The sequence below is a fragment of the Leptonotus elevatus genome, chromosome 8 (assembly GCF_054856555.1).
Source record: "Leptonotus elevatus isolate MCC_2025b chromosome 8, RoL_Lele_1.0, whole genome shotgun sequence".
Classification (NCBI taxonomy): domain Eukaryota; kingdom Metazoa; phylum Chordata; class Actinopteri; order Syngnathiformes; family Syngnathidae; genus Leptonotus; species Leptonotus elevatus.
Genome location: NC_141246.1, coordinates 21,321,809 through 21,349,641, shown reverse-complemented (window position 1 = coordinate 21,349,641; position 27,833 = coordinate 21,321,809). Strand labels below are relative to the sequence as shown.

Below are 27,833 nucleotides of genomic sequence, written 5' to 3'. Positions count from 1 at the left end.
GAAAGAGAATAAAATGGGTGCTCTGTCATGCTTTACTAAGCACGGACATGTGGGCTGTGTACTTGGAGCTGTAGGTAACCCGGAAGAGGTCTTCCCCCACCTCCTTCTATACGTGTGGTCGTCACGCTCACTAGATTCATGTCACGGAGTATGCTAATAATACATCTTGTGTTGGCGGTTTGTGTGCATGTGTGCGTGCGTGTGCGCGAGTGGGTATATGCCTATGTTCCTCCATATGCTTGTTCCCACGCACACTGTGGGACAGTCACTCGGGAATGTTCAGTCCTCACACAACAAATTCTGTACACACTATGCTCAATGCTACATGCTACAGAAACAACACAAATAGTTTTCTTTAATACAATTGTTTATAATCAATTTGGTGCAAGTGTTGTACATGTTGCCTGTGGTAATTTTTTTTATTTTTGTAATCAAATGCTAATGTTATTCAAAGGGGCACCCCTCATAAACAATCAGAGTAAGCAAGCGTGGCTTGGGGCCAACTTGGTGGTTATAGTGGTGAGTTTGCCATCTGTTTCCCTCCACTGCCTCGACCTCTCTGCTTCTTTTGCTATTTCTTATCCTGCTGTTGCTCAGGAAAAAGCATGGATGACCACTGACCTCTGTTCTCTATTAGGTCCTCCTAAGCCAAGTGCATCGACTTCGGGCTCTAGACCTTCTTGGATGTTTTCTGGACCTTGGACCCTGGGCTGTCAGTCTGGTGTGTTTATCATTTCTGCCTCTGTTGCTCTAATGAAATACAATGAATGTCCACTGTTTGAGTTGGAAGTTTTATGTCAAGGTTATACTGACCAAAATTAGGTAGATGGTTAATGTGCGTTGGTACAATTGATGTAAAAGTCTTAAAGACCCCTTTTCAAATGCCCGTTTTTGGGGGGGGTTATAAAAATGGGACCAAGATGAATAATTTCTAAACATTTTCTCACTATTAATGTGACCTATTAGCAGTAGTTAAGACAATATTATTATTTTTCAAGTGCTGGAGTCCTGCAGGTTTTGGAGGTTTTCCTCTTCCAACACATGCTGATTCCAATCAACATGATCGTTATCAGGCTTATGCAGAGCTTGCTGATGAGCTGATCATATATCAGCAGTGTTGGAGAAGGGAAACATCCAAAACCTGCAGGACTCCAGCCCTCAAGGACCGAGTTTGTTCACCCCTGAACTAAGATAATGTGGTCACACTTGTGCGCACAACCGCTTATAAGTGGGGACATATCTGTGATCAGATTTGAACATTCACATTTAAGCTCATGTAAAATGGGAGCCAGCACACAACTGCCACTAATTAATGTGTCTCTGATTAACGCCAAATAGTTTGTGTCCAAGTAGTTCATAATTCCCTCTACCTTGACTAAGGCACATGCATGCTATTCAGATTTTTTGTTAAATCCGATCTTTTTACATAATCAATCAGATTGCAAAAACGAATGCAAGGCTCATGTGAATGGAATACATCTGTGAAGTGACACACATGCGCACAAAACGCACTGTGGTCTGTTAAGGAAATAAATATGGCCCCTCGGGTAGGTCTCACACTGCAAAAACTGAAATCTAAAGTAAGATATAATTTCTTAAATTTAACCTAAATTTGCTTATTTTGCTCTTACTAATTATTTTTTACTTACAAGAAGATTTTCAGACAAGGTCATTCTGCTTATTTTAAGATACTTTTAACTTAATTATCTTATTTGAGCAAGCAGTCTTATCCTTAAGTATTAACAGCCAGTTTTAAGTACCATGAGGCTTAAAATGAGCATTTTCCACATTTTAAGATAAAGTTTAAAGTACCACTGATTGTCACTAACCAACATCAAAGGCCCTCAACTGGGGTTTCATTAGTTGAATTTTCTTATTTTAAGATTTTGCATAATCTGGTAATATGATAAATGGAAAAAAATCTGAAAATAATTCAACAAAAGTGCATTATAGCACTTTATTGGAAGCATTTTTTTTTTTGTAAAAATCAGTCCGTGGTTTCGTTATATTTACTAAGCTAATATGTCCTCTTTCCAGTAAATATTGTACTAGCTCAGTGCTCTAGTGGTAGAGTGTCTGCCCTCAGACTGGAAGGTTGTTGGTTCAGTCTCTGGCTGGGTCATACCAAATACAAACAAAATGGGACCCATTACCTCCCTGCCTGACACTCAGTCTAAATTGGCCAAACATAAATTAGCACATATGAATTTGAAGATAGTTATGAATTACAGCTTGAAAAAAAAAAATCCATATTACTTGGTTTTAGTGTAAAAATACTATGTTCAAGACCGCTGTGGTTGATAAGGGCCTAGAATTATTTTTCTAAATCTTGCAGGTAAATTTCCATGTTGGGGGAGGCAGGCGTTTGGGTGGACATGGGACATAAACCAGAATAGATCACGGTAGCTGGCCTTAAGCCTGCTCAAATTAATTGATGTGCCGCTGCAGCTGGCCCTGTGTCCGCCCAATGCAGTCTCCAACGACTGTTTATCTGGACACTGTTTCTAATTGACTGTTTGGTTATGCACTTTCGTTTTGCTGAATTCTAGGGGGACCTGTGTAATGACTGACAAGGGACATTCAACAGGGACCCCTACCTTTAAAGGACGGGTTTCTGTTATGCATGTTTCCCGGTTTAAAGGGATTCGCTGACTCCTTGCTATGAAATACTGTCAGTTTTATTGTGGAGAGTAAATAGCCACTTTGTTATGTCTCTTTGTCTCGTTATCCACCACATCTCTACACTACAATATTTTTTTCCAGGCCAGTTTAATTCATTTTATCTTTAAAATAATGCAGTCTTCTGATTTTCATTTGTTAATTTTCAGTAAATATTTTCAGTAAATATTTTCAGTAAATATTTTCAGTAAATATTTTCAGTAAATATTTTCAGTAAATATTTTCAGTAAATATTTTCAGTAAATATTTTCAGTAAATATTTACCAAATGACCTGTAATTACCTGTAATTTACACTCCCCTTAAAAACTACTGGAACAGTGAGACCAAGTTCTTTATTTTTACTGCTGAATGCTGACATTTACAAGATCAACATTTTAGATTTGAATCTCATATGCAACTTAGAATAAATATAGCACTTTATTTCTCATGTCAGCATAAGTATTACAACAAATTCTGCGTCCACAGTCCTGCATCATGATGCCTACAGGCAGGGCTCTAAATTAACTTTTTTGATGACCAGCCAACGTGGCTGGTGACTCTCTAAAGTTACTATCCATACACAATTTCCATCAGCCAATTTTTTTGCCAGTGAAAATTTTGAAGCCCCTAAACCTAAAATAACAACAGTATGTATATGGGAGCATGTTATGTGTTGTATTAAAGTAGCACTAAGGAACTTTTCAACCTTAATAAATTATTTTCAGAACTCTTCTGATGAAACATTGACTAAAATGTAGTTGAATGGTACCTTTGTCATGGCCTGAGGGGGTCGGTATAATTTTTACTGTCACTATTGCTTAGTGACAGTAAAAATGTCTGAGGAGGCTGGTAGGAACACTGCCACACAAAAAAACTACAAATGTGTTGACTGCTTCCCCCTTTGCTCATTCGTTACAAAGGCGGAAGTCAATTTGAATGTCTACGCACGATTACTGCTTTCCTGGCAGAAGCTGCAAAAAGTTTTGTCTGAGGAGACAAAAAAGAAAAAGGGGAGCACCCCGGATAAAAGGACAGTCAAGGATCAACATTGGCCCGGCTTTTACATGGCCCGGGAATGTGGTCTTCCATCAGGCATAACATTACCACTTTTGTCCATATGGCGCCTCCATAATCAACGTAAACTGAAAGTTTATTTAAATAAACTGATTCTGAAACATATAGCAAAGTTAATTTACTTACTCCCACATCCAGCGCTCATTCATTCTGAATGGAGAGCTCAGCCTCATTCATGAAACTGGCAACCGCTCCGAGTCAACGGTACCAAACCAGTCGACCCCGAGGCGGATCCCCGAGGAGGGAGCCATCACCATGGACCAGGGGAGCGACGGGGTTCCGCTGCGGCTCGAGCTCTCATTCAAGTGAATGGGAACACACGATCGGGGCAGCGGTGTGTGCACTCGCGAATATTTTCTTTACCACAATCATTAAAAATCCATCCGCAAGCGTTGTTGAAAAACGTTATTATATTTATTGTATATACTCTATTTTTATGACTTTGGCACCTCTTGCCTCGCTCACATAAAATAAGGTAACGGGCGTGTGCCACGGAGTTACTTGCTGCGTCAATGTCGGCCAATCAGATGACAGTGACGACACGGCCCCGCTCGGCCCCAGACATCCGGCACTGCAGAACCAGCTCCAAAATCTCCTCGGTGTTGAACCGGTCCAGTGGAAAAGCGGCATTGCATTACCAGCCAAATTGGCTAGTAAATATTTATGACCATCCACCAAAATGAATTTAAACCTGCATTTGGCGGGTGTTAATTTAGAGCCCTTTCTACAGGAATTGCTGTTCATTGAACGCAAAACTTTGAGTGAGTGTTGGTGTGTTTCCAGGCCCTGTCTGTTGGAATATTCCCATATGTGTTGAAGCTGCTACAGAGCTCAGCCAGAGAACTGCGGCCACTGCTGGTTTTCATCTGGGCAAAAATTCTCGCCGTGGACAGTGTAAGTTTTCATACTTATGAGTCTGATGAGTCCAGGAATGTTCAATCGTTTTAGGCCACCAAAAGATTTGTTATTTTAGCATTGTTCTTATACAAGTTGATCATCAGCGTTTCGTGACCAAGTTCAATGCTTCTTTTGATACAAAGTTGAGCGGTGTCGCTGTATTTTATTTATTTATTTTGTATGAATAACAAGTTCTTAAAAATGATGGCACTGAATCATTTTTATCAGCTAAAAATTGCATTTCCTTATTGGTACCGCTATTTAGTTCAACACTAATATCCACCTAGAATTCGACCTGTAAATCATCCTCCTATTGGGAACTGACTGTTGGAGTAGGGTTATACTCTATATTATCTTTAAATTAACCAAATTAATTTCAGATAAACCATTTTTAGTGTGTGCTGTCTAATTGAATTGAGGAGACGTGCAGAGTTTTGGCAACTACAGTGGAATAAAGCTAATGAGCCACACAATGAAGCTATGGGAAAGAGTAGTTGAAGCTAGACTGAGGGCAGAAGTGAATATTTGTGAGCAGCAGTATGGTTTCATGTCAAAAAAAGAGCACCACAGATGTAGTATTTGCTTTGAGGATGTTGATAGAGAAGTACAGAGAAGGTCAGAAGGAGTTGCATTGTGTCTTTGTAGATCTGGAGAAAGCTTACGACAGGGTGGCCAGAGAGGAACTGTGGTTTTGTATGAGAAAGTCTGGAGTAGCAGAGAGAAGTATGTTCAAGCGGTGCAGGACATGTATGAGGACTGTAAGACAGTGGTGAGGTGTGCTGTCGGTGTGACGGAGGAGTTTACTGATGAAGTGGGACTACATCAGGGTTAATCTCTGAGCCCCTTCTTGTTCGATATGGTAATGGACAGGATGACAGACGAGGTTAGACAGGAATCTCCATGAACTATGATGTTTGCTGAAGACATTGTGATCTGTAGTGAGAGCAGAGAACAGGTGGAGGAGAAGCTAGAGGCGTGGAGGTTTGCCCTGGAAAGGAGAGGAAGGAAGGTTAGCCGTAGCAAGACGGAGTATCTGTGTGTGAATGGGAGGGACCCAAGTGGAAGAGTGAGGTTACAGGGAGAAGAGATCAAGATGGTGGAGGAGTTTAAGTATTTAGGGTCAACAGTCCAGAGCAATGGAGAGTGTGGAAAAGAAGTGATGAAGCGTGTGCAGGCAGGCTGGAACGGGTGGAGAAAAGTGTAATAGAAGAGTTTCAGCTGAAATGAAAGGAAAGGTTTATAAAACTGGTGAGACCAGTGATGTTGTTTGGTCTGGAGACAGTTCCACTGAGGAAAAGACATGAGGCAGAGCTGGAGGTGGCAGAGATGAAGATGCTGAGGTTGTCTTTGGGAGTGACAAGGATGGATAGAATCAGGAATGAGTACATCAGAGGGACAGCACATGTTAGAGGTTTTGGAGAGAAAGTCAGAGAGACCAGACTGAGATGGTTTGGACATGTCCAGAGGAGAGATAGTGATGAATATATTGACAGAAGGATGCTGAGTTTACAAATGACAGGCAGGAGGTCTAAAGGAATACCTAAGAGGAGGTTTATGGATGTAGTTAAAGAGGACATGAAGGTAGTTGGTGTGAGAGTAGAGGATGCAGCGGACAGGGTTAGATGGAGGCAACTGATTCGCTGTGGCAACCCCTGAAGCGAAAAGTCGGAAGGAAAAGAAGAAGAAGAAGGGTGTGCTGTCTAATTAAAGACCTGTAATTTCTTTGGAAATTGAAAATAATCACTGATGTTGTCATATTATTCTCTTGAATGATGTTCAGGTATATGTAACTGAGAGGCGCTAATTCAACATGTTTATTGTCTGAGTCTTAATGACGTAATGATAGTGAAAGACTGATCTGAGTATTCTGAATGGCATGAGTGTGCGATGACATAGAGCAAGGATGGACAACACTTATGACTGGGATAGTCACTGTTGTTTTATCCATCCAAAGCTTAACCTCCTCCATCTTGCTTTCCCTTCTCCACATGTTTGAAGTCATGTCAAGCTGACCTGGTCAAAGACAACGGTCACAAGTACTTCCTCTCTGTGTTGGCTGACAGCTACATGCCGGTGAGTATTCTTGTCATTATGCATGGGCTCATAAGGGTAATCAGCGTGATTAATAGAGGGGTATTTAAATTGGTAACTTGCCAACACTGAAAATCACCACATTTCATCCAAACCCTTTGCAAGTATCAATATATATATATATTTATATATTTTTTACTCTCTAGGCTGAGCATCGGACCATGGCTGTCTTCATATTGGCTGTTATTGTTAACAGCTACAGCACAGGACAGGTATAAATGCATAATAGGCTTTGCTTGACATTGATACTGACACTTCGATGACACATTTTCAAAGTGGGCCCTTATGATCGAAAGTAAATGAAGCTTGCCATGTAACTAATGTGGTGTTACCAGCATCAGAGAATGTGCTGTATAAAGCACTGTTTATTTCTTGTAGGAATGACTCAGGTTGCTGAATGAATATCCCACTATCAATTAAATGTATTTCTTACATTGCCTCACCATCCTCTAACTTGTGAGAGTACATTGACAGAAGCCATGTTATTAGCCATTTAGCCAGTATTTGTTCTTGGAAATGAACCAACAAAGTAGACAATGGTAAGATGATGTAGTTCTTACTTTCTACAAAGCAATCAAAGATCTACATAATACATACTAGGTTACAAATACCCCACCGTTAAACCCCTTTGCAGTCTTTCTTCTGCTTTCTGCAGTTGCTATTCTGTCTAGTTGGGAATGTTATTTCACTCATTCATCTCCCTTATGACTCATTCTTTCATCAACTTGCAAAACTTCTCTTTGAGAACTTACCGTATAAAAGTGACAAATCAGAGAATATGAGCACATGCTAAGAAACACCAATTTTCGTCCTTATTCCTGTGTACTCAATGCCCTTACCTCTCTCCCGGGCCTGTAAATAATAGATGATCTCCAGCATAACAGCAAGACTCTCTGCCTGCTTCATAGCTCCATTATTCATCTTTCTTACATTCAACAACTGTGCTCACAACCGCAGTGTCGCCATTGCCAACATGTCACTAATAACTCCCATCTAAATAGTCTGTTATAGGATTCAGCTGAGATGCACCATGACAGAACAACACATACATTATATTAGATACAATACAGGCCAAAAATGTAGACGCACCTCATTCAATGAGTCAATTGCTTTATTCTCATGACTATTTACATTGTAGATTATCACTGAATGCATCAAAACTAAGAATAAACACGTGGCGTTATGTACTTAACAACAACAACAAAGAAATAGCTGAAAACATGTTTTAGATTCTAGTTTCTTCAAAATAGTCACCCCTTGCTCTGATTAATGCTTTGCACACTCTTGGCATTCTCACCTCTGGGAACTCCTTCAATACTGTTGGAAAACCATTTCAGGTAACTACTCTTGTAGCCCAGGGAATGCCAAGAGAGTGCAAAAAAAATCATCAGAACAAAGAGCGACTATTTTCAAGAAGCTCAAATATAAAACATGTTTTCAGTTCACTTTTTTTTAAATTACATAACTCCACGTGTTCATTCATAATTTTGATGCCTTCAGTGACAATCTACAATGTAAATAGTCATGAAAATAAAGAAAATGCATTGCATGAGAAGGTGTGTCCAAGTTGGACTTAGTGTGAGAAAATTGCTCAAAATGTTAAAGGTCTCATATTATTAAACTTTTCAACATACTAAAATAGTTCTCAAATGTGTAAAAGACATGTCTGTGACATGCATTTGTCAAAATTGACTTTGGATCTAATATTTGTGCTGTCCCTAAATCAGCCCAACAAAAACCGCTCTGTTCAAAACAGCCTGTTTTAGGGGTGTGTCACTTTTATGTAAATAGCTGCACCAGGCCACCCCTAAGCCACACCCTTCTCTCTCGAAGGGGCAGTGATTTCATGGTAGCCATGTGCTAATGTTGTGAATGGAAACGACTGGCCATGCGCGCAGAAGAAAAGAACAATACAGACATGTCTTTTACACATTTGATAACTATTTTAATATGTGGAAAAGTGGCATAACGTTTTACCATAAGAAAATGTAGCATAATGTTACTACAGAGACTATGTTGTAGTCAAAAATAAAATTAATCCACTGTCTTCTCAAAGACTTGGACGAAGGAAGCAACCACTTTTTCCTGATCAATGTTTCCCCTCTCCACGGAGCATTTGCGAGCAGGGACAGAAAAAGAAAGGCGCAGACAGCTTCTCAAATTTCAGTGGGCGTGACAAACCTTTACCAGAGGTGGTGCCACTAACCCGAGGGGGCTGGGTCAAGTGCACTTCCGTGTCTTTTTGACGTCACTAAGTCATGGAAGTTTAATCTGCCCTTTTGAAGCACACATTTTAGAAAGGGAGAAAGCTAAAGAAGTCATGGGCGGTGGACTTTTTTCATATCTGGTTGGATTGTAGACAGGCCGGGGATGCATTTTATTGATAGAAAACCCCACAAAAGTGCATTTTCATACGATGGGACCTTTAACTCTTGTCACTCTTTTGTCAAGTTTCACTGAAGGCTGTACTGAACTTGATGGAAAGATGATGATCCTATTGGTGCAACGGATCACAAAAGTCACGGATCGGATCACGGATTTGAGTCACGGATCGGATTATTTGTCGGATCAGCAAAAAAAAAAGATAAATAGTGCTTTATCTTCATTTATTTTGTAAAGTGATTTTTCCATTAAATAAAAAAAATCAATTCAAAATGTCGAATATAGCCGTGTAGTATTTTGTGTTTCATTTCTTTTGTAAAATGTCTTTTCCCATTAAATAAAAAAATAATAATCAAAATGTCTCAATATAGCCGTTTAGGATTTAGGAACACAACTTTTAAGTGCAATATGAAGCAGAAACATTCCTATTTTTACATGGTTCATGCGTAAAATAACAAAATATGAATGTCTTAAAGTTGTGTTCCTATAATCTAAACAGCTAAGTTTGACATTTTGAGTTAAATGTTTTTCTTTTTTAATGGGCAAAAGTTTTTTATAAAATAAATGAAGATAAAGTTCTATTAATCTTTTTTTTTTAACAATGATAAAACCTCAACGTTCAATTTAAGGCACGTTCCCCTCCTTTAAGCATGGAGAGTGAATTACAAAGTAGCCTTGGTCTAGAATATTGAAAAGGAATACAAGTCAGGTACTAGCTGTCAAACTTACTTACCAGCCGGCAGCCAGACATTCGTTGGTCAGGCTAACAGGTAGCCGCTAGCCACTTATGTCGGAGACTTCTGTCATATCATACAATGACAGTATAATTAATTAGCGTTTTCTTAATGTCCTAAATTAGCGATTGAACATGAATTCGGGTTAGCTTTGTGTTGATGTTGGTTGCAACTACAATGTCAATCAACTACGATAAAGAAACATCTAAAAGGGAAGTCAAGCTAGCCATCACGCCACGACGTGGGCCAACTTCAAACTAAAAGTGTAGTAAGGCTATTTGCATTGCCGTCAATGTATTACTGTATTTGGTCAACTTTATTTTGAAGTTAGGCTTAGCGTGTTACGTTGAGTATGTTTCAGACCCCGTCCACACGAAAGCCAGTTTCAATGTATCCTCACGTTTCTTATCGTTCAGTCTGTTTGTCCACACGATGGCGCGGTTTCGGAGCTTGAAAGCTCCAGAGTGGAAAGATTTCAAAACGCGCCCCGTACGCGTCCGTCTGGACATCATATGTAGGATACTCCTCCAGTGATAACGTAATGGTCGCAGCTCGATGACGACGCATTGTCGCAGTCTCGCAGATTGGTGACATATGTGCCAATTCTCGCGTGTCGCAGTCTGCCAACAACAATGGTGGATAGCCGTGTCGTAGTCGTTTTGCGCAGCCTCCTTAGCTTGCTTATGCTTTTGCTACAAAATATTTTGCTTCTTTATTCCCACGTTACACATGCGGTGTTGTACTTGAATCACCCGCCATTGTCACTTCTCCTGTGTTCGTCTTTTTCATGTTGTTTCGATATATGCAAAGCGGTGTTCTGTAGATTGCAATAAAGTTAGGGGAAAAAACTGTTTGTCTTTTTCGCTGATTATTCTTCTACGCTTTCGGTTAACTCCCTGTGGCTGCGCTACAGCGCCACTCCAGACCTGGCATATACATTACAGCCGTTAAACGTCCTCAGCGTCTTCTTTTGGACACACGCAAGTCTGGAAATGCTTCTGTGTGTACGAGATTTGTTTGAGGAACGAAGCCGGTTTTGCTTCCGTCTGGATGGGGCCTCAGTTTCCTTGACACACGTCAGAATGGTATCAACTGTGAATGCGCACTTTGTTTTTGTTTGTTTTTCCTCCACAAATCAATCCGCGGATCAGGCGTGATCCGAACCGTGGGGCCTGATCCGAACTGAACAGGGATCAATGATGATCCGTTGCACCACTAATGCACACCTACTTGGGACTTTCATGGATGTGATGGTACACAGTTTTTATTATTGTAAAAGGAGAAATATTTACAAAAAAAAAATAGATTTCCAATGCCAATCATCAGAGAAGACAAATATGAGAATGAATAATGACTTGAATACAAAAATCCTACAGGAAGCAGAACAGAGCAGTAATTATTATTGCTGTTTACATTAAGTCTCTTAATCCACCCTGTGACTGGCATTGTTTATGAAAAAAACAGACATATAACAGGAGACATGATGTAACGTTTTTTTTAAAGTACTGTGGTGGGATGAGAGAGAAAAGCTTTTCGTCTTACTTCAGATGGCCTTACAGTTCCCAAGCACCAATTAACCTTTGTTCACAATAAAAGAGGTTCTGCTTGGTTCAAGTGAATAAATGCTCTTGGTGCAAAGCTCATCAACCTTTTGCCTGCGAGACAGACTGAGGTTGTAGGTTAGTGGTGACTTTCCGACTAATGAGTTGAACGACTCCAAGCTCGGAATTCTATGTGCTGTTTAGGATTCACCCAGCCAGCGAAAGTCTTATACTATAATCAGCCTTGATCCTTCCCTCCACCCTCCTCTCATCAGGAGGCCTGTCTGCAGGGCAACCTAATAGCAAACTGCCTGGAGCAGCTTTCGGACCCCCACCCACTACTTCGCCAGTGGGTAGCCATATGCCTGGGTCGCATCTGGCAGAACTTTGACCCGGCCCGCTGGTGTGGAGTTCGTGATAGTGCACACGAGAAGCTCTACATCTTGTTGTCTGATCCAATCCCTGAGGTGAGAGGTTGATCCTGCTACACTCACACATTTTAAACATTTTAGAAGTTGGAAAGTTAAAAGTTTCACAATATTAAGTCTTATATTACAATTTTCATTTGGTTGATTAAAGTTTTTTGGGCAATCACAATAAACCAACTATGTCCTCTTTAAATGTGAAAGTTGGATGGATGTGCAATTCTTCAATAAACATTTGAAACAAAACGGCTCATTTGCCGCAATAAATTGTAGTGTAGGCGGGGGGGGTGGGGGACTACTGAGTGGGACCTTCTGCTTACGGGGTGAGTGCGCTAACCACTACACCATTCATTCAGTTAGGATCAAATTTGCAGAAATTGTACTTAGTTTACACAAGTGCCACACTTTCTGGAACAAATTAAGACAGCCAATTGTCATTGCACTTCATTGCAAATGTGAAGGATAATTGATTGCTTTGAATTCATTTGGACAGAACGTTAACTGATAAAGGCTACTTTTATCACTATACTACGAGAATGAAGGTCTCAGAGAAAGTGGGCGTGTGTTTAGTACGCATAGACAGTGCAGGGGTGGGTCCGCACCTTCCGCACCTGATGATGTCATAAAGTGAGCACTGCTCGTTTTCTCGGGTTGGGAGGGGCGAATGGAGGAAAACACCTCTTCAGTGATGTTTTTGGTGAGGAATTAGAATTTTAACATGGCTAAAAGCTCTAAAAAGTTGATTTTTCAGGTTACTGTCCCTTTAAATTATACTGGTCATTTTATTTGGGTCCTTTTATAGACATTTTGAAAATCATTTAATTTTACTGACTAATAGTGAATACTTGAATTATTGATAGTTGTCATGTAGTTATCATTAAAATGTGTTACATGAATTGGTGTTAGTTTCAACAGTCCACGAGGCCATGAAAAGTATTAGTGTGTTGATCGTGGAAAATGGCAGCAGCTGGATTACATAGTGTGAGATTTTAAAACCCAAAACTGTTAGTGACAATATGGCAATCTTTACAGCACATAAGACTTAATGAACAAAATGAGCCTGAAAATTTTGTCTCCTGATTAGGCAAATATTAACCTTTAACAAAGTGATTTAAAGGCTAAAGCGTCTACTCTTGATCACAAACATACATTTTCATCTGTGAAACGTCTAGAAGAACAGGTAAGTTAAAATAAATATGCAGCTAAACGAATGGTAAGATCTTTTATCATGCATGAGGATAGTGAGCAAAAAAAAAAGGTTGTCAAAAGTAAATTTCCAGACTTAAACCCTATAGAGACTGCATTTTACTCCACTTTAATACGCTTATGAATAGTATTTAAGTTGTATTGCTGCAATTATCTTTTTTTAATGGCTTTCAAAACTAGATGAAAATGAACCTGTGGACATTAGGTTTTTATAAAATATTGTCTTGTTCCGACATCTCTAACCTTTTCATACAAGACTTGGTGAGTCTGAAAATGAAGAAAATGCTGATTTTAATGACTAGTAAGTTTTAGGCACTTTGGAAGGTCATTATTTGGGGTAGCAAGAAAGAGAGTGTGTGTGTCCTGAAATTCACCTAGGCACCGCTGCCTTTGTTAAAACGCACAAGCACAGAGCACCGAACGACTTACATGCAACTGTTTCAAGCTATATTTTCTGCCCCCAGGTACTAAAAACTGCTGTGACCAGACACCTCAGTCTTATAATTGTTAGAACACATCCCTTGTCTTAAACAAATTGCTATTAAGCATATTGTACTCAAAGGTTTTATGAAGACTAAACTAAAAGAGGAAAACAAACAAATAAAACATAGTAAAACCTCCAAATTTGGAGTCACAAAGTATTTCTTCCTAAGCAGAATACAATTATGTATTTTGTACATATTCTTTTCTTCTTTTTTCTTTTTAAACAGATGTCTAGGGTGTCTTAAAAAAAAGAAAAGAAACATCTGTGGGCTGCATCATTAACTGAAAACTTGTCAATTTTTTTAAGCAGGTAATGATGTACACTTGTGCTTGAAAGTTGACATATGCTCGGGTGTGTACACACCCAAATAAGCACAACTGTAAATGTACAAAAGCTAAATGGCATTCCGTGCGCTCATAAGTTTACATACCCATAGGGTATGTAACTTTCAAGCACAACAGTATCAAGAGACCTTTCATTACCATAACAAACCATTTAGTCAAATAAATAAAAAATTGTGATGACATTTTTGTTGTCTGTAGTCTCATTCCCAGCAAATGCCATCCACAGAACAATAAATTTGGGTAAAGCATCCAATAAAGAGAGAAAGAGAAAATAATTAGGTACATTCATTAAAATTGTAACCCATAAATATCATTCTCCAACATTTTTATAGTAATATAATGGAAGTAAAGTTCAACAACTATAATTGGATATAAAATTTTGAATATTATAAAATAGTATTTTGGTTTTCAGTGCACTCAACCATTGCCTTAAAAGGCTTTGACTTGGCGTTTGGAAAGTTTACACAATAGATAATATATTGTGGCACTCTCGCAAAGCTAATCAAAGAGAGTCTGAGTTGAAGGCTGTCAATCAATAATTATGTTGCTCCAGGTGAGATGTGCAGCTGTCTTTGCTCTTGGTACGTTTGTGGGAAACTCTGCTGAGAGGACGGACCACTCCACCACCATCGACCACAATGTGGCCATGATGCTTGCCCAACTCATCAACGATGGAAGCCCTGTAGTCCGCAAGGTCACTCTACACACACACACACACACACATGCATAGAAGTGTGCATGCATGCATGCACGCACGCACACACACACACACACACCCACACACACACACACACACACGCAATCTTGATTGCATCTGACTTCAAAAATATGATTAAAATCAATTTCAAACACAGATTGGACCTAGAAATACTGTAATACAGAATATTCAAATCCCTAAATACTGTTCATGGACATAAAGTATACTGCATACATCTGTATCACCATTAAGAGCTAACATATTTAATCAAAAATGAATTCAAAAGAACTGATACTCAATGGAATGATATCAAAGAGCTCTAAAATAATTACAAATGGCTGAGAATTGGCAGTTGAAATTTGAAAATGTTATGAAAAGATAATGGCAGTTGATTACATTTACACTGCATCTTTAAACCAAGAGCACCATCTAGAGGAGTAATAGAGGAGAAATATCTCAAGTGGTTCATGAGGCTTCATTTTCCCATCACTAATTATCACCTACGACGGAACTCATTTAAATTCTGTATTTCCTAGCGTCTGGCTCAATTCACTGCATTTTGACAATTTTCCATTGCTGTGCTCTCCTAAAACAGTTTTTCGGCTCGCTGTCCCAAGTTTTAAACGCAATGTTATGCAAGATGGATACATTAATGCAATTGCCTCACACTTGGACAAGCTAAATCAAATGAAGGTAGTTGGTGCAAGAGCAGCGGATACAGAGGACAGGGTTAGATGGAGGAAACTGATTCGCTGTGGCGTCTCCTGAAGGGAAAAGTCAAAAGGAAAAGAAGAAGTGCCTGATTATAAACATCATTATGTTTAAACTGTGTGTACGTTTATATAGTGTATTTTTGTATTTATTGTTTGCAGGAGTTGGTGGTAGCATTAAGTCACCTGGTCGTCCAGTACGAAAGCAACTTCTGTACCGTTGCCCTTCAGTTCATCGAGGAGGAGAAAAATTATACAGTGCCGTCACCAGCCAACACTTCAGGTAGACCATTCAAGTCCATTTTTGACACATTCAAACAGACTGGCTATACAGTGGACATCCTCATACTCACGTTTTTTACTCACGTGGGGTCTACTGCAACCTACAACTGTATTGTCAATGGAACAAAAATTGACAGACATTGTTTTTTACTTTATGGTTGTCCGTGCAAATTTGCTTTGGTTTGCTGTTCGTTGCTGTAGGTTTGTTTAGTCCAGAAATTTCGAGTTGGGGTGTTCTTCTCTTAAAACCTTTTCAAAGTGTTTTGTTCTATAAGCACCACAACATGGGGTGCATAAGAAACATGCCGTTGTTGTGTTATCAAGATCTTGTTTTGTTTTGTTTTTGGATTTCAGGGTGTACTACCCGTAGACAGCTGAGATTGGCTCCAGCACTAGATAAGGGGTTCAGAAAATGGAAGGATGGATTTGTCCTGTCAGGAATAACTTTATTAGCCTGCCAAGCCACACCCACTCTCTTGAACTTAAGTCGAAAAAGCTGCCATTGACAGAGAGGTTGGTCCGTTTGTCAATTAGTGCAGATTATACTACGAACAAAAACCCACTTTCATCATTTGCTTAGTCTATAATTTTTTAAAAGGTTGTCGTCATTCATCATCAAAATGGGTGTCTGTCAGTGACAGACTGGCGGACAGTCCATCAGTACTGACGGAATGCTGACCTCAAATACCACTACAATAGTAAACAATGTTAAAGGACTTACAGTCTTAATCAAAACTGAGCATTATCTTTTTATTGGCATAATTTTTCATTCAATGTCTGGTTAGCATAAATTTATGGGTAAATGTGCAGGTGGTCTTTTTGCTGTAGCATTCAGTGTATATATAATTAAGACATAATTGCTTAGCGCATGCTGATTGATTAGATTTTGCATGTTCAAGAAACAAGAGATAAAGAATATCAAGGTAGGCTCCGCATACTTTAAATTGTAAACGACAAGGCAGCTAATGATCTTGTCATGCTCCGTACTCCTGTTGAGAACTTGTAGTCAGTGGAGTTTTCAGCAAGTGTACAAAATAGCCATCCTAAAAGTATACAATAGCTGTTAATGCCATGACAACAGATGACCTGTATTGACTGTCATCACTCACTTTAATAGTCGTCTTCTAAGAGGCGGCTGTAAAGCAGGAAGCTGTTGTACATTGTGCCTCTTTACCAGAGAATAGAAGACATATATTGGTACAATACACACAGTAACATTTAATACGTCTTTAGTCCCATCACAAAGTCTGACTGAGCATGCAGGAAGATGTTTCCTCGTTTCATTCAGCATTATCTTTTTTTGGGTAAGAGTGTGTACACGGACCACAAAGAAAGTGAAATTACTTGGAGCAATACTGAAGTAACACACAAATCTGATTCCCTTAAAAAAAGGTTCAAGCTGATTAGGTATCAAAATGATGACATAACCAAAATATGCTACCATATTGGCCATTTTTGTGCAGCTCACGTCATCGCTGTGACGTGTTCCGTCACAGCCATTTTTGTGCAGCTCACGTCATCGCTGTGACGTGTTCCGTCACACGGCACTGTCCATTTTGGACTTGTTTCCTGTTCTATTGTGCTATAAAAATACCATATGGCGTCATCAACTATTGCCATCATTTAGATGGCACTTCTAACCATCTCAGGTTTCATATTCTTCTTTCGAGAAAGGGGGGGGGGAAAGACATTTATTGCGGAAGTGACTGACGCAGCCAACAAGTGCACGGTACACAGCGTGTGTACCCGGCCCATTACAGTGGCATATATACAAAAACCGTGATGGATTGTCACCAAAATGTATGTTAACACGCACAGACATGCTAATGATAGTCTGAATATATTCAAATGAAACTCGCAATATTTTTTTTCAATTTCATTTTGAACATGTATATAAAGAAAAAAAACAGACTGATTACAAAACTTCATGTGCAAAGACAAAATATACAAATCATATAAAACAACAAACACAACATTAAAGCAACGAAAGCAACATAAGAAAATTTCACAGTGTTTCACCCAAACATGAGCTATACATTTTCACATACATGTTCGAAAAGGGGTAGGAAGAAGCATAAACTTATCAGGTCATACCCTTTTTAACATACGTTAACCAATAAATAGTAGGTATATATAGTAAACAAACAAAAACATGCTAGTATACATATATATTGATTATTAATAACAAAGGTTATTATAGTAATTATTAATAGTGAACACATTGAACAGTGTGCCTTATGCATATATTGTCATACATATACTATACATATATTACATACATATATTCTATTCACGTCTTAAAGATGGCTCTCCCAGTTGTTTCAGACACAAAACATTACGCCACTTTTATGTCCACAAAACTTGACTGATGGTCGATCACTTTTAAGAGTAAACGTGTAGACGTGCTAATCGTAGTCTGAAAATATGAGAACGAAACTAAATATTTTTGATTGTATTAACGTCACAACCAAAAATGGAAACGCTTCCGGCGTTAAAATAATCCAAAATATTGGGAGTTTCGTTCTAATATTTTCAAACTATGATTATCACGTCTGCACCTGTCGACATACATTCAGAGGATGTATTCCACCGTAATGGACCGGTTACACACCCGCTGTACAGTGCACTTATTGGCCACGTTGGTTAGTCACGTATGTAAATAATAAATAATAATAATAAATGCCTTTGTCCTTTCACAAAGGAAAAATATGCAACCTGAAACCTATGGCAATACTTGACACCTCCAAATGGCATTTTCATAGCACAATAGACCAGGAAATCTGCCGAGAATCGACAGAGCTGTGTTAGCATGCAACACGTCACAGCCATGACGTGGACTGCACAAAAATGCACACATGTATGTCATCATTTTAAAACAGAATCAACTGCCAATCAGGGAATCAGATACCATTGATATTTACACTTTTGTTCATACACACTGACTCATAGAATGAAGGAAAATGAATTTTGACTTGTGTGTTGCCTTCAGCCAATTGTGCATTATCCACAATATCTGTGAAGATCATCTGTCAGGGCTTTTCACGTCTCAAAAATGTTCCTCTTGCATTCCTCAATTATCGCCCTGTACTGCATTTATTAGCAGTAAGATTTATTATTATTGTTAGTAGTAGTAGTAGGATTAGTGTTGAAGGAGAAGAGCAGGGTTTGGGAGCAGATTTGTCGGAACCTCACCGCAGATTACCAGAGGTGGGCAATTCTATCAATTTTGACGGAAGGTCCGTCAATCCGTCAAAGACGAACACACATTTTGTTGACCATTAACAAATGATGGGAAACTTTGAAAATGTTATGGACTAAGCATTGCTGGAAGTGGGCTTCCGTCCATCAGTATGTAATTATCAGTACCAGCGGACCTTCTCAATTCGTCAATGATGGATGCCTGTTTCGCTGATGTATGACAAATGATGCCACTTTGCTAACACACCGTAGAGTTCTTCCGCTTCTTTCCTGCAACTGTGGCCATGCCACTCTTTTTCTCCTGCAGTGAACAAGTAAATATACACCTACCAGGGTATGCTCTGGTGACAACAGACCGTGATGATGTTTTCCTCTTCATTATTGCTATGTTTATGCAAGCATTAGTTTAGTACTCTGTTCATTTATTTAACATCATGTTGTTAGACAGCTAAGGTGTCATTTGGTGTGCCATTTTACATCAGACAGATTATTGAACAGCTAAGAGGTCTTAAAAAGGGGTAGTATATAGTCTGTTTCCTGTCGGTTGCAACCGTGTGTGCACATACTATATGTGGCGACATTAGTGTGGAAAAGAATAGTAACATAACAAACAATGTCAGGTGGAAAATAGTTGTGACAAAATTTAATTTAGCATGACGGTTAAATTAGCGTTGATTGACTGATGATTGACGGACTACGCCCATGAAATTTTGTTGGTCTAGTGGCTAGAATTTAGCCCAGTTAAAATAACGTTGGCAGATTGACGAGAACAGTTTGGTTCAGATTGACGAGAACAGTTTTGTTCGGCTTGAAATGATGACGGAAGGGTATCCCCACTGTTGACTATTTCCGAAGGATGGTCGCTCAAACTTCATTGACGCGCCCACGTCTGCAAATTACAATAAGATTAATGTAACTGAAAGTGAATCATCCCTAATTTACATTCAAATGTTTTCACCATTTTGTTGTCATATTATTTCTGTTCATAATAAACTGAATTGAAATAAGGGTTGTCTACAACCAGAAAAAGTTCTCCCATGTATTTTTTTATTCGCTTGTATTTCCTTCCAGATCCTGGTAACTTGACTCCAGTGAGAGACAGTCCAGCCGTCCCACGTCTCCGATCTGTCAACTCCTACACCAACATTCGTGCAGTCACCACTGCCCGTAACTTGAACAAAAGCCTACAAAACCTCAACCTCAATGAAGAAGGTAGGAGTGACAGATTGCTGGTAGGAAATAAAATAAAGAAAGGAATCCAATTCTATAAAGAGAGCTATTGCAGTTGGAGGCGTTTAAACTAATCTGGTGCTGGATCAAGAGCAGGATTAATAAGATTAGTCAAGTAACTAAAACAAATGAATCTAGAGAGGCGAGGGTAAAATCTTCTCTTTACCAAAAGTCTACACAGACTACTTTAACATGATAATGGCACAAAACAGTATTACAGTAGGTTATGTTTGGTTAATATATTAAATGTATTAAATGTGCAGCTATTGAATATTAATAGCGTTTGAATATCTTACTGAAAATTCTATCGAATAATCTCAGCACATTTGAGTAAGCCTGGTTTGTAAAAAAAAAAAAAAAAAAAAAAAACGGATCAGTAGGAACTGCAACTGTGTCAAGCTGTCAGCATCAAAGATAAGTGTGCAGATTCGTTTTCGCCTAAACTGCCTTTTCAAATAGGTACAATGGCTCTTGCCAGCCTATATTGGACACTCGCTGCTAGCCGTCAACTGGTGTCATATACAATTGTTAACGATGACAGCATAATTATCTACTGAAGTTTGTTGGTAGCATTCTTTAATAGTGGTTAAACATGAATTTGCGATGGTGTTGATTTTTATGGCAATGGTATGTGATGTCAAGCAAAGTGCCATTGTACTCCTCACACCGTTGTCCTGCTTTAATTTAATGTCACACTAATATTTTAAAGATTTAAGCACGAAAAAAGAGACTAGCTGACTGAATGGGTAGTTGCTGTCCTTGGTATTGAACATTTGGCATATTGGAAACAAACAAAGCAAAATATGGACCTGGTTCACTGTGAACAAAAAGCAAGAATATGTTCAACCTAATTGTCCTTTAGTGCTTCCGTTTCTCTTCATTAAGCTCATTGCAAAGACACTTGCTAGACACTCTCAAACCCTCGTTATACTCTCAACTGCAAAAATTGTAACATCATAGCAACAACTCACATCATTAAGCTTCTGTAAGATATAGTAGTTTGCTCATTTTGTGCCTTTGTCGTTTAAGGCCACAGAGAATAATTATGGTCAGAATGGAATGGAATCTAAGCTCCACCTGCGCCTGTAGATCCTATAGCAGTATATAACTTGAGAGGTTTTGCTGCATGTGTCCTGAGCTCTTTCCGCATGATTTGTGTCACTGTTGTGTGATTCAAGCAGCCCAACTTGCACGTCCTCTGTATATTGCTGCCAGATGGAGTCATTCATAAATCCAGAGAGCAATCAGTGATGCCTACTGTTGACACAAGTTCACATTCATCCTCACAGAAGTCATTCCAAGTATGCAGCGGTATTCATTATCAATAAGCACAGAGCAGAGCGTTCTTTCATTCACTTCCAATCACCATATCTACATTTCAGTGTTCAAATTGCTTGGGAGAGCGTGTATGGGGCCCGAGTTATTTCACTTTTATGAGTCAGACTAATGTTAAGGGATAAGAAAAGTTGCTGCAGAAAATGATTGAAACTGGCATAAATACATGGACATTTAAGTTACTGTTTTTACAAACAGTTAAACAGTCACAGTATGATTACATACGTAAAAGTTTTTTCCTGTTTTGAATTAAGAGGTGGTGCCATTCTCACCTGCATGAATATGCCACGCCCTCACTGTCGTTACAGAGTACAGATTCATTGTTTATTACTTTCTTTTTCTTAAACCATATGCTAAAATACAGAATGAAACTAGAGGAACCCTGTTCAATACCATTATTATGTGTGATATTAAATGTGTTACTTTTTTTCTAACCTTTGGAGTCATGTGTTTTTATGGACTACCTTGTTGATGTCAAGACAGCTATCATCTCATGACGCTTTAAGGTATCCAGCTTGTAGTTTATGGGCGGTTGTCTTACATGAGCAGCAGTATGTGCCACAAGACATATATAAACAAAACGTTACTCCTTTTTGACTCAATACCATCGCTTTGCCTATTTACCACTATTGTCCTGTCCTAAACCTTCACCTTCTCGGGTCCGCTTCATTCCATAAGGATTACTGCTTTGAGACTTGACAAATGTCCGCATCTCAATTCAGTGGTCCCTCACTACTTCGCTGTTCTTCTATCGCGGATTTACTATATCGCGGGTTTACATTTGCGTCTAAAATTCTTATAATACGGGGTTTCTCTTTGACTGTTATCTCTATGTCCAAACACTCCTATCTCCGAATGTCTAAACTTAGAGACTTTTCTGCTTTTTGGAGTGACAATGAATGATGCCCATATTTCTGTCGTACCCATCATTCAGGTGGCCCGGCAGCTTTTTCACCGGGAAACCTGAGCACCAGTAGTAGCGCCAGCAGCACCCTGGGAAGCCCCGACAATGACGAATACATTCTCTCCTTCGAGACCATTGACAAAATGCGACGGGTGTCTTCTTATTCGTCACTCAACTCCCTCATAGGTAACACACCAGTCACTGAACCTTACACATTTGCAACTAATTGTGCTGAAACTGTTTCTTAATTGCCAACTTCTGAATGCAAGAGAATTTATATGCTGATTATTTGCATAGATGTGCAAGCAAGAAAGGGAAGCTCCTCCTATCCTAACACATAGCAAGCAAATTTTCCACATCTTTATGCTTGGTGAACACGGGGTGAGATTTAGTGCCTAAAGGACTGTTTGGTAATGAGTGAAATAAAATTAACATCATCAATCTTTTGGTATGGATTCTACACATATTTTATTAAGAAGCCCTTTGGTTACTGTTACAAAGCACCAGGTTTCTCGTAAACTCTGTGAAACACCTCACCCAAGGGCGTTGCCCGAGAGAGGATCTCCCTCTCTGAGAAAAGAATGGCTGTAAAACCAGATTGCTTGCGTGAAAAGGACAACGGAACAGAGAACAGAGCAGGATCGACCCTGTGAGCCACCCTAGGCACTTAAAGTGCTTTTCCAGATACAGAATGAAGTCAAAGCAACACTTTTCCTCCCACTCTCGAGTGACTGAAAAACTGTAACCTGATTCAGATCATCCTCCATATGTTGCCAATATACTTGAAGACATGAATTAGTTTTCCAGTCTAACATCTACAGTAAATCTGAATATATGAGTCTCTTTTTATCGCAGCGGATGCTTTCCAAACCCAAATGCAATACGTCAAAATCCACTATCGAAAGATCATATCGAAACATTTATTTATTTTACAGTTCTACTTCTTACTGAACCCCACCAATTTCCTTTGTGCAATCCCCGAACCGTCTTTAATAAAAAATTAAATGTGATTTTTAGATGATTTGATTTTAATTTTGATTTATTTATTTATTCAAAATCAAGACATATGTATAGTGTTTACTGGTGTCATGTTCTTGAATTTTCAATCTCCATGCAGTTTATAGAAGTGTTTTGCTAGATAGCTAGTTGTGCTGGACTAGAATTGTTAAAATTGGGATTGCAAATCAGGCAGTTAGAATGTTGACTCAACTGAACTCTAAATTTATAGAGCACTATAAAACAACCACCGCTGTTTTCTTAACTCACTCACTCCCAGCCATTTTCACTGAAGCAACCCCCTTCGCTCTCGGCTGTTTTACTGGATTTTGACTGATTTTGCAGGTCCCACAGAGTATTTTGTTCTGTTGCTATAAAAAACATGGAACCTACCAAAAGAAAAATTAAAGTCTCTTCTTTCATCAGAAAAAAAGTATATTTGTATCTGTTTCCATTTTGCAACTTTAGCATTAGAATATAACTAAGTTTCATCATTATTCACAAACCTTGAAAACACTGTGAAAAAGAGCTTGTTGCAACATGGCCCTGGTTAATCTCTTATACTCTGCTACCACCTGCTGGCTATTGTTCGTATTAACTACCATTTCTTTAAGTGACATCTTCAGCCAGCAATGTAAGTTTGATGGCCAAGCGGGGCGTATCATCACAAATCATTTTAGTTGGATTTGTGTCATCTCTGCCGAACCTGAGATTGACTCTGAGATTGACTCACCGAACCTCTGGGGTTTGATTGAAACCAGGTTAAAAACCACTGCATTAAAACCTATTGAAACAATAATTTCAACACATTGTAAATGCATTTGAACACCCCAAAAAACTGCATGTCTAAAATGTTTAAAAAATACTACAGTATAAGTGTTTTGTCTGAATGTGCATTTAAGAGGTGGGGTCTGGTGGGTTGGCGTGACATAGGCGAGTCTGCGTGCTTGTCTGAGCTGAGCATAAGATGTGTCCGACAATTGCTCCTGCATGTGTGAGTGTGTTCGTGTTTTACTGTTCTCCTGGTGTAATAAACAGCTGCTAACTACATTAACATATGTAGCTCTTCTGTCCTATATGAAGGGCATTCCACTAAGTATACTGTAAAAAGAAAAAAAGATTGGGGAACACTACATCATTTCTGCTGTTCTTCATTTTGAGGTACTGTAGTCTAATACCTAACAAGTGCACTCAAAGTAGTATAAATCAAATACCTTCTTTTCACAGCAATCTTTTCATATTATCGGCTGTCATTTTAAACTATAAACTTTGTCTCCTAATTTTCTACTGTTCCTTCTACAACACTGTCATTTTTCCCCTCAGTATTCATAACAGCAGAATATATCGCTGGTGTCGGTCGAAACCTTGTAAGTCACACAAATTTAATATTTTTTCAAAAATCTATACTTTTGGTCAGTCCACCCGTGTGGGTGTCATTTTTACAAATTATTGACCAATCTAAAGTGTTAAAAATGGCTTGTTCTCTTTGGTGAGGCAATGTTAATGGTTAGGGGGGGAAAGTGTCGATTTTAGCGGTACAAGGTTTTGGCCCAATGCCAACAATTATATTGATTTATTTCCTTTTTCGTATTTACAATCTAGCGATATTTATTCTCATGGTTGAGCACTGCAAACCACGCTTAAAATGTATAGAGAGACCTAAAGAGCCCTGTGTATTTTACTTTGGTCGTTTAAAACAAATTGAAATCATAAATGCTGGAGCTGCAAGAAGACAAGCAGGATAACAAAAGTCTGTAGGAGTTGGAGTAAAGTTTCAGTCGTGATTTATTGATTTAGTTTTCAAACGTTTAGTGTTTTTCTCTGCCTTCCTGCTATAATTTGCCTCTACAAATAATAGTAGGATGATGCAATTGAATGGCAAATGGTGATATGGATACAATATCAGTTTGTAGATAATAGTGATATGATGTTTGATCTTCATGTTAATCTTGGAACCTTTACAAAAAACAACAAGTAGCAAATCTAAAGGTTGCCAGGAAATTAAAGGCATACCCCAAATTCCATAATCCCATAAAATCAATTATGATTTTCCTTCTGGCAGCCATAAATGTCAGTCAGTAAAGTCGACATACAGTGAGCATGGCTACATATTACACCTAAAGCCTAAAATGTCATTTGTGACTGCATATAAAGGGTATTAGGTCATTATGTTTCTCCTGGGAAACATCTGTCTCTGAGAAAACAGAAATCCCATCAACATTTCCTAGTCTGCTACACATTAACCCGGCTCAGACATTTTCTGCTGAGATGACATTTTCTTTGACACTTCACCTCCTAATGCGTCATTGTATTTAAGATGCTCTTCCATTTAAAGAGCACCGTAGATATTATTTAGTGCTGCTTACACTGCTCACAGCCCCTCTGAAGTCTAGCATGTCTCACAGAGGAATTTATTTCTGCTTTCAGACGTTCTGATGTTTTTTATGCACCAACCAAGCACAAAAAATTGGTATGCAAGTATTTTATGTACCATATGTCAGACATGGAGAGGCTCTAAAAAATCTACGCTGTGTTTCATTGAGCCAAAAGTTAATATCTTTACAACAGAGCATCTATTACACTCAGCAAGTCTTTAATGGCACCAGAGTCTGTTCGGGCTGAGGCGATGAATAATATCCACCCTCATGTGAACTAACAGAGGATGCATAGTTGTAATTTGTGAACACCTGTAACGTGGCATGACTTTTAAATAAGAGTGAAACTGTACTTCGCATTATTCAACTGTCATGTCTCTGCAGCTGCAGTACAAGCATTTTCACTTTCTGTTACATTTCACATCTTTCTGCTAAACCTCATCACTACTTTGAATCCCATTTTTTCTTGATCAATTTTCCTTCTCAAATCTTATCTAATCTCTTTTTAAATCTGTCGTTGGCCTTTTCCATTTTCCACAGCACCCCCTTCTTCGAATCCCTTTTACAAGGTAAACGGGACATAGGCAATAGAGGATGAAGGGAGAACACAAATTCAGGGGGGGGGAAACAATTGGAAACAAGTTAGGATTTGGTTTGGTTTGATTGGAGTGCCTCACTATAGCTGCAGAGAGGAGAGGAAACCGTGTTATGCTGACACAGAAAGAGATTTAGCGGTAGACAAAATGGGTTACAAACAGAAATGTGTGATATAGTTGGCAAAGAAAAGCCCAATGAGATTGATGCTGACGCAGGAAGTAAACTGGTAAACTTCCAAGAGTGAAAGTAACGGTATAAATGGAAACATGAGCATGAAATCAAACGATTGGGGAAATGTTAAAAAGGTCAATGAACGAAGCACCCTTTTCTGCATACATGATAAAGCAGTGGTTCTTACCCTTGTTGAAGCAGTGTTGTTGTATTCTCCATATCCATGCACCTTAAGGAAGTGTTTCTTTAGTTTTGCTAGATAGATAGTTATGCTGGACTAGAATTGCCCAACTTGGCATGTTGGCATTAAATCATGCAGTTAGGACCAGCGGTGTCACTAAAGTTATTTTAATCTGATTACTTTCTTTCAATAACGAACAATCTAACGCGTTTATTTTTCCAAACCAGTAATCTGATTAAAGTTACTTTCCTAAGTGGCTGTGCGCTACTATTTTTTAATTACTTAATAATGCATGTAGAATGCAGAATATTTTTGTCCATTTTAAAGAGAATTTCGAGGAGAAAATATTTCTCTTGCATTTGGGAGTGACGTCACATTGTATGGCACATTTTCTCAGCGGAAGACGCAATGCCGGGTCACGTGTACCTACATGTGTGAGCGCTCGGTGTCTGACCAAAACAATAGAAACGACGACATAAACAATGGAAGAAGCAGGAGAAGCTCCACAAACAGGTGCATTTACCATTACTTTGCATTTTTGTCCAGTAAAGATGACAAAAAACACCTCTCAATGCATTGCAAACTTTGTGCTGACTCAAAAACACTGCAGACCGCTAAAAACTCTGAGACAGCCAGCAGTTCTATAGTTTCTATAGACCCCCCCCCCACGCCCCCCCCCCCCCCCCCCCCCCCCCGTCCGACCACTTTCTTTTTTTACTCGACATAGTATGAATAGATGACAATAATAAAGAAATCACATGACGTTCCATCACAAAGGTCGACTTCTGAACGCACCAAATTCCCTGCAGCACAAATAGGCTAAGCAAGTCAGGTGTGTGTCTTGACCTCCACCGAACCCCTGGAGTTCGATCGAACACAGGTTAAGAACCACTGCGATAGGGGCTACTTGTGATACCCAAAACCATTATGATAATTTGTATTCACAATTACAACTGTCACAGCAATTAATCCTGAGTGAATGAGAATGTGCTGCCTTTTTGTGTGCGTGTATATTTGTTTGTTTTGATTAATGATGTACATTACCTAACACTGGAGGTCATTTTGCCTCTGCCACCTCAACACATTCAATAATTTCAGCAGTAGAAAATGACTCAGGCGTGCAGCATGATGGTAATGACATGACCGTGGATTACCGTGTGGCTGTTAGCTGCTGTGGTAATGAACTTGAATAGGAGTGTTATGGGGTCACACTGAAGTGAGTCCATGTGATCTATTGTTCTATATGTTAATGCACCACATTATGCTTTGAAATATTTCCATCTGTTGGACTCAGCCGTCCATATGTTTCCTCTTTACATT

At 39.0% G+C, this 27,833-nt stretch overlaps 1 protein-coding gene across 4 annotated transcripts in view; it reads left to right on the top strand.

Annotated features, from left to right (window-relative positions):
* rptor (regulatory associated protein of MTOR, complex 1) overlaps window positions 1-27,833 on the top strand; it is a 166,320-nt gene that overhangs the window by 92,647 nt on the left and 45,840 nt on the right. For all 4 annotated transcript variants that reach the window (XM_086083497.1, XM_086083496.1, XM_086083494.1 and 1 more), the window contains exons 13-21: window positions 638-721; window positions 4,517-4,627; window positions 6,629-6,703; window positions 6,868-6,933; window positions 11,654-11,845; window positions 14,391-14,531; window positions 15,407-15,527; window positions 19,796-19,936; window positions 22,224-22,379. In XM_086083497.1, the coding sequence (XP_085939623.1) occupies window positions 638-721; window positions 4,517-4,627; window positions 6,629-6,703; window positions 6,868-6,933; window positions 11,654-11,845; window positions 14,391-14,531; window positions 15,407-15,527; window positions 19,796-19,936; window positions 22,224-22,379 (1,087 nt within the window). The remainder of the gene's footprint in view (window positions 1-637; window positions 722-4,516; window positions 4,628-6,628; window positions 6,704-6,867; window positions 6,934-11,653; window positions 11,846-14,390; window positions 14,532-15,406; window positions 15,528-19,795; window positions 19,937-22,223; window positions 22,380-27,833) is intronic.